General features: G+C 35.2%; 1 protein-coding gene across 7 annotated transcripts in view; it reads right to left on the bottom strand.

Annotated features, from left to right (window-relative positions):
* The window catches only part of LOC149554205 (DEAD/DEAH box RNA helicase family protein), a 315874-nt gene that overhangs the window by 172249 nt on the left and 128430 nt on the right, over positions 1 to 15195 (bottom strand). For all 7 annotated transcript variants that reach the window (XM_089789445.1, XM_089789449.1, XM_089789446.1 and 4 more), the window contains one exon: positions 3628 to 3709. In XM_089789445.1, the coding sequence (XP_089645571.1) occupies positions 3628 to 3709 (82 nt within the window). The remainder of the gene's footprint in view (positions 1 to 3627; positions 3710 to 15195) is intronic.

The following is a 15195-nucleotide window of genomic DNA, read 5'->3' as shown; positions in this document are numbered from 1 at the left end:
AGGCATGTTACTTCTATGATATTTACCACCTTCCCCTTGAGGCAATCAGCATCCTCATGGTTATCTAGACCATGCATTTGCATAGCATACTTCCACTACCTTCCTCACTCTCGCAGACCAGCACCAAATGGCTCCATTCGTTGCAACTATGATATTGGGACATCAGTTGCCCATTTGCATCCTACTAAATGCAGCTTCTTAGTATGTTATTATTCATATTATTGTTTCTTTCTCATTGGTTTTTACGGTAATCACCTAAAGGGGCATAGGAATTTGTGTCTTAGTGGTGTGGTAGGCGGGGTTGCATGTTCCCCTTACATGAAGAGCACTTGAGCGCTCCTCACCTTAAGATTGTATGGTCACTCCTTAATAGAGTGTCCCAATACTTGGTAGATGTCATAGAAAGAGTTTTTGGGACAACTAGCCCTAGTATACCGCTCACTTTTACACTTTGTGCACCACACTTCCTTGCTCTCGTTTGTCTCTTTTACTGCTTTTTATCTCTTTCATCATCCTCATAATGTCCTTTTCGAGGGCCTATATTGGCCCAGACTCCCCCTCATTGTTGCCATCCATAATCATCACTCACCTTCTTTACTCTAGATGTCTTATTCTCACTCTCAATATCCACGGATTTATTGAATGCCTCCTTGTAGAATGGAGGTACCACCATTTGTTTTTAAATGAAGGGAGTTAGTCCCTCTATAAACCATCTCTTCCTCAGGTTGTTGGTTAGCTGACTCTCTAGCTTACCAATGAGTTCTTGTAGCCTATAACGGTAGGCTCGGACTATCTCATTTGTGCCTAGCAAGTATTATAGATTTTTGCTACCACCTCATCATCATCATGAAGTAACTTGAATTATGCCTCAAAAGCTCGTTTCAAGTCATTCCAAGTTAAATTGTCTACCGTTAGGAGGTCCGCATACCAATCAATTGCTATAGCTCGTAAAGCGGTTGGAAAGGCTTTCAACTATTAGTCCTTGTAGTTTTGACTGCCCACCTCCACATGCCTTGCAATGGCGAGTCGGGTCCTCATATGAATCTCCACTGAATTAAGGAAACTCTTGCTTGTTGGTGTTGTTCATTTTTCTCTTGCAATCAGCACTCTATGCATTGTTAGACTCATATGGTTCAGTTATACATCAGCATCCTCATACTTCTCTTGTACCTTCAAGAAGGCACAAGTACTCTTCCCTTCCACCTTCGCCATACGCACCTTGGTGGTTCCAGTACCAATAAGTTTCAAGTTTTCCCCCATTTTTCTTGGCTCTTCGGATATGACAAGGTTTCCAGAGCCGTCTCTTTGCCACTAACTTCCCTCAAGTGCACAGATGGTTTTGTTGGTACAAAATCACTCTCTTCAACTATCGTCCTTGACTCGTTCTGGTATCCAGGAGATGCCTAGCAGTGATAACTCCCTTTCAATATCCTACCACTCCTACCGTGTCGGTGGTGCTCAACTAATTGTGTTCCTACTAGTGTCACTCCACTTTGCAAGACTGAGAAATCTTCCCACATGTTGTAGCCAATGTCATCTCTCAACCTTTACTGAATTCATGGAGGCCTTGGTACTATAGCTTCTACTTCCACAGACTATGTCTCTTTCCTCGTATGCCTTCTATCTTTATTTGGAAGAAGAGGCATTAAGTATTGGTTGTTAGAGGTGCAATGCCTACTTGTGTCACATGGTTTTTCAACACTCTGGTTCTCCTCATACCATTGTAGTATCTGTTGTCTACGATGTTCCCTCTCAATTTCCTCGTGTTGTTGTTGTTGGACTTCCAACAATGTGTGGGCCAACAATCTTGCAAAGCTACCCGGAAGATCGTACACAACAATGTTCACCTTGATCTCGGCACATACCATGTCACTCGAGACTCCTCTCTCCCAAGTTTCTCACTACACTTACTCGTCACTTGACATGTCCCACACTTGAACCAAGTTTTGTGCCAACTAGTCTTCTCTAGTCACGTCAATATTGTCCTCAATGTCATTTTCAGTTACCAAAATGTGTTGGTCGAAGGTACAAGCCCATTATACTGCCTTCCAGCCTATCCCTACTTCCATAGACCTCCAAATTTGAACTCAGGCAACGGCACCAAAATATTAGATGCCCAACTCAGGATGGATTGTACAGTGTAATTCAGAAGTAACCATTTAACAATATTGCATAATATATATACATCAATGCACAGAACACAGAACGATAAATGGCAGGATGATATATCTATTCATAGAATAATAGTCTCCAACATTCACCACCCTTGCCTTGTTGCAGCTTGAATTAAAAATAGACTTGACAACTATTTTATTATTCTCCCTTACTCACAAAAGTATTATTAATGGATAGTTGTTGCCTACATGATCTTTATTTTCAAATGTAATATTTATAATCTGGTCAATCCTATCTTTTGAGGAAACATAAGTACATATACAGTCCCAAGTGGTTGTTTAAGAGTACCAATCATTGGAAACTACCCAGAACTAATCAAAATTTAATGACATTGCATTGCCATCAAAAGTGTCTTTAACTAATATAATTATTTCCAAAACTGAGGAATACTGCTGACTACAACCTCCTTTATAAAAACCACATGCACATGTATTTAACACAATTTTCTATGTTGTTGGAGGAAATTTTCATCAATTTAAAAACAATATAGACACATAATACCTACATACATAATTGTGAACTGATTTGACATCTTAGAATATCCAAAAATTAGTAGAGTTGCATTGGGAGATAATCTGAAAAAGTGGATAGCTGAAATAGAACAACATTTCTATTTGTCTTCCTCATTTAGTGTAGGTTTTGTTTGTACTAAAAAAGAAATTGCATGATTGATTCTTTATAAAATTTAGGACGATTTATATCAAATTTTTAAAAAATAAATCACAGAGTATCAGACACAGGTGGAAAATTGGTTTCTTGGGCACATGTGTGTCCAGTATCCGATGTGTATTTGTATCCATTTCTGATACGGCTACGAGGATACATGCGCCCAGGGAGGAGTAGAGGTGTATCCAGCTAATCTTGAAGGAATAAAGGTAACATGAACTTTCTTATATTTGAGCCAAAACTAAGACACCTTGATAAATTCAACTTAAAATCGGTTTCTAAAATGCAGAAATTCTAGATGACAAGGAATGCTCTTGAATCAGGTTTTGGGGAGTAACTGGTTCATTCCTTTATGTTTTACCTCTCTTATTCTGAACTAAGAAATTGCTAACTTGTTTGCCTACGGTAATCTTTGTCGACAGATCATCTAGTAAAGAGGCCCAAGGGACAATCAGATAGTAATGCCTTATTGATAATAGATGACCATAACCATAACCATGTTGGTTAAATTAATAAATAAAGTTGATCATAATCTTTCATCCTTTCTAGCTCTTGTTCTACAACAGACCTCTTAAATTTTAGCATTCTGCATAAACCATAATTTATTTGTTTATTACATAGGAAAAGTAATTATGTATCAATATATTTGTTTAGTAGTCATTCATGCATTTGTGTTTCCAGATCTTTGAAAGATCATAAATCTATCCAATACTTAAGATCACATTTACTAAGACGTTACTGCAGATAAGTACATTCGGAAAAGGTCAAAACATCATGTTTACTTACTTCACGAAGCTTCATCAAGTTGAACTTAGTACAAACAGTGTCGGGAAGGGGGTCAATATCCACAGGTAATGAATCCAATATTCTGCTTTAAGAACAGGAGTAAAATGCATCAGTAAGGAAATTAATAAGCATATAGAATGTATGTACACATCTGGCCATCATATCTTTTATGAGAGAAGTCTTAAGAGTATTTGATTTTAATATTTACAAAAAGACATCATATCTGAAACCATAAGACTTCTTCCCAGGAAATACAACAATGCAAAACAATTTCCATTCCTCTAAATAGCAACCTTTACAAAGCATATGAGCTTAAAATGAGAATTAAATTTTACATGTAGCAGATATAGGATGAGTATCTTGACTGTAGTTTTCCATCCATGGTTTGGGACAACTGATTCAGAGAAAATCCCTCTAGTTATACAACAAAATTTCTGTGCATCCAAACCATTTACAATTTATGTTGTTTCATTTTACCAAGATGATGGTCTCAAGGATTTAGTATTTCTATTGGTTTTTACACAAGGTATGGAAGTGAAATACTCATTAACACCAGAAGAATTGAATCATGAGAGTAATCCTTTTCAACAGAAATGATTAACTTCAATGCATCTTGCTTGAATTTATGTTATCAATGCCTGGGCCAAAGGCCTTATATCATAGTTTGTAAATATCCAAATTTAAGAATATCTCAGGACCACAAAGATGAATCCCTGTATCAAACAAAACTGCTCTGTAATGTCCCCTGGCTGATCGTACAGGATTTGGGACTGATTTCAATCACAAATGACATCTTTTATCAAATTTACACACTCAAAGAGCTTGGGTTGTAAATGAAATGTCATGAACTGCAGCAATCCCTGTTATACCCAATTGCCTTATATAGTAAGATTGATCTTAATAAGGAATAAGAAGTTTTATTCAATAATGGTCTAGATAATATTGATCTAGATATCCTTCAATATGAGAGATTCAAGGAATTTATAATAACAACTTTTACAATTTTAATCTTTTATCCAAACCATTGCCACAATAACTGAATTAGACAATTATGCACATGAACATATATAACACAAAGATTTACGTGGAAACCCAATGCGGGAGATATTCACGACAAATAAATGCTTTCGTATATAAACAGTTCTTTTTACAATGTTTTGTAGGCTACGACCAACTAGAGGCTCCAACCCCTATGTTTATGAGCACCAACTCCCTGGAAGGTCCAACTTCCACATTTTGCAGGCATCTACTGACTGGAAGCTCCCACTCCCACACTTTGCAGGCTCCGACCTACTAGAAGCTCCTACTCCCACACTCTGCAAGCTCTGACCTACTACACAAATTTCTTTTCCACCTTTCCAATGTTGGTTACTCAACTGATGATGGATCTTTTATTTTGCTCCACAAATCTAAATATCTTCGCTTCTTTAATCTGCTTCCATTGTAGTCAAAAAATCTGTCATAGGATAATCACAATATATTTTCTTTTATCTCAAATACACATTCTTATAGTTCTGCAATTACAATTATCAAAATGATAAGCCTGATATATATTATCATCTATCACTTGCACATCCTCTACACATTATCATTCTTCACTCTTATATCATTCATATATATATATATATATATATATATATATATATATATATATATATATATATATATATATATATATATATATATATATATATATATATATATATATATATATATATGCTTTTATCTGTGCTTCTTTTATTGATATGCTTTTATTTATTTCATTTTAGCGTATATATATTTTCAATGATCTTATTTTTCTTTCTTAATCACTACACCTCTCTTCTCATCTGCTCGTTATCCAATTCTCATTTTTCCTTCACTCATTCAAATTTTATTCAACATGTATTTATTAATTGCAAATGATCATGCCTTTTGACAAAGAGACATGTCCAAATATAATTACACCTTCTAAATATTGCCTGCCTTTATTTTTAATATAATCTTATGTAGCATCAATCACACCACTTCATATTTTTTAAATATCATTCTCCAAATTAATTTTTGAACTCTGTTGGTATTATGCAATTATTTGCTGTCTTGGTTTTTCTAAACTCCTAATGACACCATGTAAAGCATTATCGGGATCTTTCAGTATTGGCTTGTTATCTTCCTTATATTGAAATTTATAACTTTGATTGCACAATCTTTGACCAAAGTCTGGATTGCATATCCTTTGTAGGTTTGTGAAATTGTAATCTATGGATTGCATATCCTTCGTAGGTTTGTCAACTAGAGGCTCAGTTACCTTCCAAACACAACCCTTGAAACCATTTTTGCTTTCTCGCTCTTTGGGGCCTTGGGTCTAGCAACTTATCTGAATTGAGAGATGCATATTCTTCATTTGATTGTTTGCCATATTTTTGCATCAACATTTTGAATCACACTCAATGATCCATCATCATGTATCTCCTCCACCTATTCAGATCTTGATGATGGATCACTGAGTGTGATTCAAAACATTGATGCAGAAATATGGCACACAATCAAATCCAAAATATGCATCTCTCAATTATGACTAAATGTGGAAATTTGTTCAAGTTAACTTATCTGAATTCAAAGTCTTCAAGTGTGATTTCTTCCTTCTTTCTCTTCTGTTTTATTATGCGTAGCCATAGAGGTAAAGAGAACGAAGATTAACCTGTTGCAAATGTAGTGAACAATGTAGTTAGTCCACATGTGCAATTGTGATCACAATGGGAGGAGTTTCTATTTGAATGGCCACTAGTGTATCACTTTTACGAGTGACCTCAGCCATGAATAGCTTGAATTGCGCTAAGATAATATCCAGCACCGCCATGGATAGAATTGACATGGAGTATGTGTTAAACACACTCTTGAAACTGTTGTCTTGATCCTAGAATGTGATTATGAGAGCAGCTGAGAAGATGGAAAAGTTGGCGTTATCATAATTGAATCCTCAAAAGGTGCATGTTATGTGGACAATGCATCTATAGTTATACCCAACAATGAACAAAGAGACTTATATAACATAGGCACAGAGTCTGGAGGGGTTGTTGCAACAGATACAACCATAAAAGTGGGTATTGTAGGGATAGATTACATTGGCTCCTTAGTCATCTCATCATCATTGGAATCAAATTGAATCTTTGAGGCTCCATGGTCTTTACCTCAAGGACCCTTCCTCTAGCCTTAACTCCCTTGGGAGTGAGTTTTGGAATGGATGGAACTAGATGCTTTGCTGTTAAAGTTGATGTACCATCCTTACCCTTGCCTTTAATTTCGATATTAAAGCAATTAGAACAGCACGATCAAAGCCTTTACCAAGCTTAATCTTAATACAATTAGGGCCTCTCCTTTTGAACCAGATATTGGAATTCGCAAGAATGGACTGAAACCAATCCGAGATAGAGATGCTTTTCTTGGATGAACATGAAGGTGGAATACACAAGCTTATCACATGATGTTCTTGGGGATATGCAGATGTCACCAGTAGGACCGACTACTCTGTTTGTTGATAACGAAGGCATTATCAAGTTAGCATGAAATCCAATCTTCCATGAGTGAACCAAGCATGTGGATGTTCACTGTCATTACATACGACAGCTGGTAGAAGACGGGACTATAGATTTGCAGTATGTTCTCACCACAGATCAGACTACAGACATTCTCACCAAGCCTCTTGGTCCTGATAAGTTTGTCAAATTTAGAGGACAGCTTGGTGTGTTAGATAGATTAACCATTAAGGGCAGGTATTACAATAATAGATAAGTCGTCTATTATTAGTTAATGGTTATCTATTTTAAATATCTAATAAGCTTTAGTTTGATTTCGTTTTTTGCTTTCTCTAGAATAGAATGTTTCTATTCTTTACGATCATTTCCTAAGGAAACATCATCTCATTCTTTTGTATAATTGACCTTTCGGTTTCTATTAATATCAAACAGGTATTTTACCAATTACTTCCGTAATAGTTTTGTATAATCCGAATCAAGGATTCTACCATCATTTTCAACATCAATCGGGAACTCTACAAGGTTGAAGTCAATTCTTTGTTTGACAGTTAGCTTGCAGTACTCTAACCTCCAAATGTTTACCTTGGTACACAAAATCGATCCACAAGTCCTTGGGCGGTGTACATGCACAAACTGCCTCCTCATCTTGTCATTTGGGCCCCTTCAATCAAAGCAAAATTCAATTTCCTTTTCATCATTTTACAAAACATCATAGATCTTATAATGCTAACATTCATTGTCTTCTTCATCATGGCAATAAACATTCTCTTACTGAGTGCATTCAATTTAGACAACTTGTCCAAGACTTAGTAGACACATATCTTGTTTGTTTAATAACAAATCTTTTACTCTTTCTTGATATTAAAAATCTTGTGTACTAGTATCCTCTTCGCCTGCTATGCTGCTCCACACAATGTGATCTTAGTGGTTATTTTATTTAGGGCTCTTTGTTTTGCATTGTGTCATGCTTTTATATTCATTTTCTCTTTGTGAAGAAGATAACAGGTCCCAATCTTTGTCTTTAAGCTTGGGGGTCGAGGGTTCTCTTGTAAATTACCTATCTTTCATAAGGATCCACTTTTCTCTTTGTTGACTTGTATCTTTTATAACATGAAGTCCTTCCTTGCATACACGTATTTGCTCTGCATCTGGATTTTCTAATTTTCAGGAGATTTACATCCTTGTTTAATACTTCTTCCTTGCTTTGAAGGGTATATCCTTTATAAAGGATATCTCACTCAAGGTACATAATGTGTTATCCTTTTGGTTGCCTTGATACTTGGTGCAGCAAGGGTTTCATTTCTCAATTTCATATCCTTTCTAAGGATCCACTTTCCTTGGTGGAGTGGTGTTTGTTTGTTATGTTATGTTCTTTCTCACATGGAAATGTTTGTTTAATCAGGATTCTGTCTAATACAAGAGGTACGTGTCCTCAATCACAACCTCTTTCTTGTTCACAATTGCACATATATTGTAAACAAATTCCTTACTTGGGGGCTTAAAGTGTGTCATCTTTCATTGCCTTTTTTAACCGAGCAATGGGGGAAAAGGTGAATTCTGGTTCTCCTTTCGCTCATTTGTCAATGATATTTTTTTTTGTTCAAGATTTTCTCCTAGAGGTAAGATGTATACCTCAAAAAGGATCCCTTTAAACCTATCGCAAGATATGTTTTCGAACTATCTCTGCCTTGGTTTAAAAAGAGTTATGCTTCTTTCACTAAGGTTGCATGCACATTGTTGCCTAAAGGATATCTGCTTGGTTGACATACATATCCTTTTTCTTTTCCTTTAAGTGTCATCATAGCTTCATGTTGCCATCTTAAGGAATCAAGCATGTATGAAGCCTAATTAAGTAGTATATTGTGGATTACCTTGAGACAATGCTTTCCTTGGCTATACTTTTGCACCAATACACAGAGGATTTCCTTGGAGACAATGCTTTCCTTGGTTATCCTTTTATACCAATATAGTGGCTTTCTTTGGAGACAATGCTTCCTTGGTTATGCTTTTGCACCGATGTAGCAGATTACCTTGGAGAAAATGCTTTCTTGGTTATCTTTTTGCACCATTTTTAGGATATTTCCTTGGACACAATGCATTACATGCTCTTCTTTTGCAATATTTTAGCGGATTTTCTTGTATACAATGCTTTCCTTTGATAATCCTTGCCTACATGTCTATGATGGATTTCCTCAAATACAATGCTTTCCTTAGATAATCTCTTTGGTAGATATCCTTGCATACAATGCATTGCTCAGTCACCCTTGAGATGACTAGCATAACACAACTTGCTAAACCATCAAATCCATCTTTGCACAGACCTCTCCTGGGATGAGTTGAACTAGCATAACACAAATTGCTAGATTATTTTCCACTCACCTACTCTTTTATCTTGTAATCACACAAAAAAAATTGATGTCCTATGGGATCTATGTTTTTTCATGGATAATCTAGCATGCCACACTTTTCTAACTTGTGTACTTCATGCTTTCTTCTCTCTCCACCATGATCCCCCTTACTAGTTGGTTAAATCATGGAGTCCTCACTCATCTTTGATGTGCAACCCTTCTCTTTCAATATGACAACTTCAACTCTGGCAGTAACATTCCAATTGTGCTACTAGCAATTGAAATATTTTGTTTATTTTGCATAGTTGATTTGAAGTGTTTGTTTTAGATACTAATGCCTTTGTTGTGTGTCCTTTGTTTTTGTCTTCCGTATTTGTTTTGTATACTCTTGCATGTGGTTGTACAATCTAAGATCCTCAGTTTGGGGCTTCTTCACTTGAACTTACTGATGCCTTACCTCTTTGTAATCTTGCCCATGATCATCTCTCTTTCTTCTATGTTATCATATGCATGTATGTTCACACTCCTAAAGTGGGGCCTAAATATAACATCATAAATTGTATCCCCATACAATTTCTTGCTTACCCAAGCACCATTTTAGCTTGTGTCTCTCTAACATACATTTCCAGTTATCACCCCTTTATTTCATGCATGTTTCTGGCATCCCCATACAAAATTGGACTTAGCGTCCGAAATTGATGGTCAATGGTAACTAGGGTCACATCTGACCCCAATAATCGACCCCAAATTCAAATAGGGTAATGTTTATTTGGTTTCAATGAGATTTCTATATCATCTATTGTGATCTCCTATAATTGTTAGAATGTTTCTAATATTTAGTATTTTGTTTCTAGAATAGAATGTTTCTATTCTTTATGATTGTTTCTTAAGGAAACATCATTCAGTCTCTTGTATAAATTGATCTCTTCATCTATGGTAATATCAAGCAAATATTTTCCAATTACTTTGGTAAATGGAATCATAGCCAATTCTTTCAACTTTTCTAAAAAAATATTGTAATTTCTTGTTTGCAATTATCAAAGCAATATTTTTCAAAATTATTTACTATCATATATGCTTCTTACGGCCATTTTTCTGCAACTGACGTCATTTTTGTTTTGCACATTTCTGCCATTTTTTGTGGTTTATTTTTTGCAGCAGGGCCATTTTTGTTCAAAACCCTAATTTTTTGTACCACATTGAAATATTTTTACATATTATTGGTGGTCTTTTCGAGAGCTCATCTAGGTTTGTTAATTCTATAAGTAACTCTGGTAATATAATAATCAATTTCTTCAGATCAAATAGATCCAGTAATGCATTTGTTGAATTAGCCTTTAGAAGACTTTAATTTATCATGCAGATCAGCCTTTCATTTGGGAACATTTTCCTAATGTTCCTAATTACGTAAATGTAGTTAGTTTAACTAACTAATAGACATATATTTAGGGACGTCGATCTTGGTAAATTAAATATGTTTTATGGAGGGCCGACCTAGAAAGGACATGCCCCTTGGGTTTACTATAAAGGAGAGGCAAGGATGTGGATAGAAGACACACATTTAACACATAAGTTTACTCTTCTAGCATTACTACCTTGAGCGATTTTATATCAGGAATAACAAACAATTTCCAAAATTATACACCATTCTCCAAGAACAATTAATATTCTGTCCAAAAATTTTAAGGACTATTCCCAGCAAGGTTGAAGGTAATATTTCAATATTATTATATCAGAATTTGCAAAAAACTTACATGGTATTAGAGCCAAGTTGTCGAACCTAGGCTCTGCAAATTGACAATCAGATTTGAAAATATCTAAGCAACATCCTTCTACCTTCAATGGCCAACGAAATCAGACCAAAAGATAGGTTTGATGGGAAAGAACACTTCGTTGCATGGAAATTCAAAATTATGATGACTCTTGAAGATAATGATGTAATTCAGTTTGTTGATAAGGAATCCAAGCAACCTGATGTTGATCCTCCTAAAATTATTTGAATTAAAGGAAACAGGAAAGTGATGAAAATCATATTAGATGGAGTTAAAAATGAAATAGTACCTATGCTAATGAAACATCAGACAACATTTAATATGATTAGTGCATTATTAAATGCATATGAGGTTAAAAATGCAACTACAACCCTTGCACTAAAAAGGCAACTAAATCATATAAAAATAAGGAAGGGAGAATCTATGAATTCATACTTCCTAAGGGTGGCTAGTCTACGAGATGAACTTGCAAGTATAGGGACCATAATTGAAGACAAAGAACTGTCACTTATGGCTATAGATGGGTTACCAGATTCATGGGAAACATTCTCACAAGGAATAAGTGCCAAAGACAAGATCCTAGACTTGAAAAGACTTAGAGAAGACTACCTTCAAGAAGAATCTAGACAACTTAAAAGGACTGAAATCAAAAACTAGAGATGAAGAACTTCATATTCTCAATATAAATTCCTACAAAGTAAAGAAGAAAAACTTTAAGAAGAAGGCCCATCAAGGCAATAACAAATTCAAGAGGGACATATCTAAAGTCAAATGTTTCAAATGTGAGAAACTTGGACATTATAAGTCACACTGCCCTGAGAATACAAAACATTAAGTAAATTTCACATAGGTAACTAAGACAAAAGAAGACTATGATCCTGAAAATTATGTACTGTATCCAGTGCTATCAAATGAAGTATCAAGCAAAGCATGGGTAATTAATAGTGGATCATCTCGACACATTACAAGATACAAAGAAGTACTAGACTCAATGTCAGAAGAAGTTAATGACGAAGTTACCATAGGTGATAATTCTACTCATTCTGTCAAAGCAATTGGGAACTGCACCTTGAAACTGAAGTTGGGTGTTCCTCTTCATCTCAAAAGAATACTCTATATACTAGGAATCAAGAGAAATCTAATCTCTATTACAGCACTTGATGATAATGGACATAAGGTTGCATTCATTGACGGTCTAGGAACTCTTCATTTAAGAAATCAAAGTTGATTGGTCAAAGAAAGGGATACTTCTATGAATTAAATATAGAACCTATTCAAGCCTTAATCCATGAAGTTGCTATATAAACGAAGTATGGCACAAAAGGTTAGGGCACCTAAACTTCAAAGCCTTATCAACTATGGAGAAGATGGTTACTAGTTTACCTAAATTAAATAAAGATTATTCAAACATATGCAAAGGATGTACACTGGGTAAGAACACCAAAAGTCCATTTCAAAATAGCACTAGAAAAACTAACAATGTTTTAGAATTAGTTCACTCAGATTTATGTGGACCTATGCACGTTCCTTCTCTTAGAGGATTTTTGTACGATGTCCTCTTTATGGATGACTTCTCTAGGAAGACATGGATTTACTTCTTGAAATATAAAGAATCAGAAGAAATCCTTAAAAGATTTAAAGAATTCAAATCCTTAACTGAAAATTTATCAGGACACAAAATTAAAACTCTAAGGACTAATAATGGAGGGGAATATACTTCAGATTTGTTTAAAGATTTTTGTAAAGTAGGGAATAAGAGGGAATGTATTGTTCCTTATAATCCTCAGCAAAATGGGGTAGCAGAATGAAAGAATAGGACAATTGTGGAAGCTGCAAGAGCTATGCTACTTGACCAAAATTGAGGATCCTATCCACATCTACTGTTGTCTATATTCAAAACAGATGCGCCCTCACTCCCACCTCAGAGATAAAACTCCTGAAGAAGTCTTCTCTAATTTAAACCAAATATCAGACATCTTAGAATATTTGGGTGTCTTGTGTACATTCATATTCCTAAAGAGAAAAGAACTAAATTTGAACTTTCAGGCAAAAGAGGTATTTTTGTTGGATACAGTGAAACATCCAAAGCATATAGAATTTATATACATGGTCAAAAAAACATTGAACTTAGTAGAGATGTAATATTTGAAGAAGATTTAGCATTCAAAAGAGCGTTAAATTCCAAAGATCCCTCTCATATACTTAGTCCTGAAGAAAATCATGTTCCTGAGTTTCAAAAAAAGAATATTGAAGAAATTGAAGGTGAGATTCAAAACCTTAATCTTGAGGAAACTCAAAATCCTAAGAAAAGACAACTTTGGCCTATTAAGATTGTAGAGGAAGCACAAGACTTCGCTACACCATCTGGAACCTTCAAAGAGAGCAAAAGAACCAAAAGATTTTCTAACTATGCAACAAGCATGAGTGACTCATCTAAATCAGAACCAACAAATGTTTCAGATGCTATTAAACATACAGCTTGGAAGGATGCCATGACAGAAGAATACCAATCCATTATCAAAAATGATGTTTGGAAAATTGTTCCAAGGCCTAAGGTAAAATTTGTTGTCTCTTTTAAGTGGATATTTAAGATCAAGCATGCTGCTGACGGTAGCACTAAAAAATATAAGGCTACATTCTTAGCCAAAGGATTCTCTCAAAAGAAGGGAATTGATTATGAAGAAACCTTTGCTCTAGTTGTCAGATACACGTCTGTAAGAGCAGTCTTAGATATTGCAACATCGAAGGGATGGAAAGTACATCAGCTAGATGTGAAAACAGCATTCCTGAATGGAAAGATTATAGAAGAGGTATATTTGGGACAACCTAAAGGATTTGAAACTCATAATCCTAAAATCTTTGTCTACAGATTCAAGAAAGTTCTCTATGAGCTTAAACAAGCTCCCAGGGCATGGTATGAAAGAATCGACACATCTCAGCAATTTAGGATTCTCTAAAAATGAAGCTAATCCAAATCTCTATTATCCAAGGGATAAAGATGATATGATAATTTTGATACCATATGTTGATGATGTACTAATATCAAGTGATGATCATCTTATAGATCAATACCGGAAAAGATCTAATCAGAAAATTTAATATGAATGATTTAGGACTCCTTCATTACTTCCTAGGATTGGAGGAATGATAGAACTCCGACAATGTCATACTTAATCAAGGAAAGTATACATTAGACATCTTGTAGAAATTTGGCATGTGGAACTGCATACCTATGTCTAATCCAATGGAGACTAATATAGACAAACTTAAGAAAGCAACAGCAAAATCACCCTCCATACATTTTACTATTTACAAATAGATGATTGGATCTCTTATGTACTTGGTAAATACAAGACCTGATATTTGCAATATTGTTAATGCCTTAAATCAGTTTATGTGTGAACCAAAGGAGATTCACTTGGTTGCAGTCAAACACATTATGCGATACTTACAAGGCACTCTTAACCTTGGGCTTAAGTATAAGAAAGTTGACTTAAACTTACATGGATTCACAGACTCAAATTGGGGTGGAAGTGTTGCTAATAGGAAAAGCACTTCAGAATGTTTCAGTTTAGGCCCAGCAATGATATCATGGATATGCAGAAAGCAATCATCAGTAGCACAGAGTTTCACAGAAGCTGAATACATTGCAGCTACAATGGCTTCTCGGGAAGCAATTTGGCTTGGAAAGTTACTTGTGGGATTATTTGATCAACCCATGAATACCACTATCATTCACTATGATAATCAAAGTTCCATCAAGTTTTCTGTTAATTCAGTTTTTCATGACAGATCCAAGCGTATTGAAATTCTTTACCATTATGTAAGAGATATGGACGACAGGAAAACTGTCAAGTCAGAATACATTTGCACTATAGATCAGACAGTAGATATTCTTGCCAAACCTCTCTCTCGAGTAAAGATGGGTCACTT

This window comes from Cupressus sempervirens, chromosome 6 (genome assembly GCF_028749045.1).
Source record: "Cupressus sempervirens isolate cs-2001-9-10 chromosome 6, ASM2874904v1, whole genome shotgun sequence".
Classification (NCBI taxonomy): domain Eukaryota; kingdom Viridiplantae; phylum Streptophyta; class Pinopsida; order Cupressales; family Cupressaceae; genus Cupressus; species Cupressus sempervirens.
This window is presented reverse-complemented; position numbering and strand designations above follow the sequence as displayed.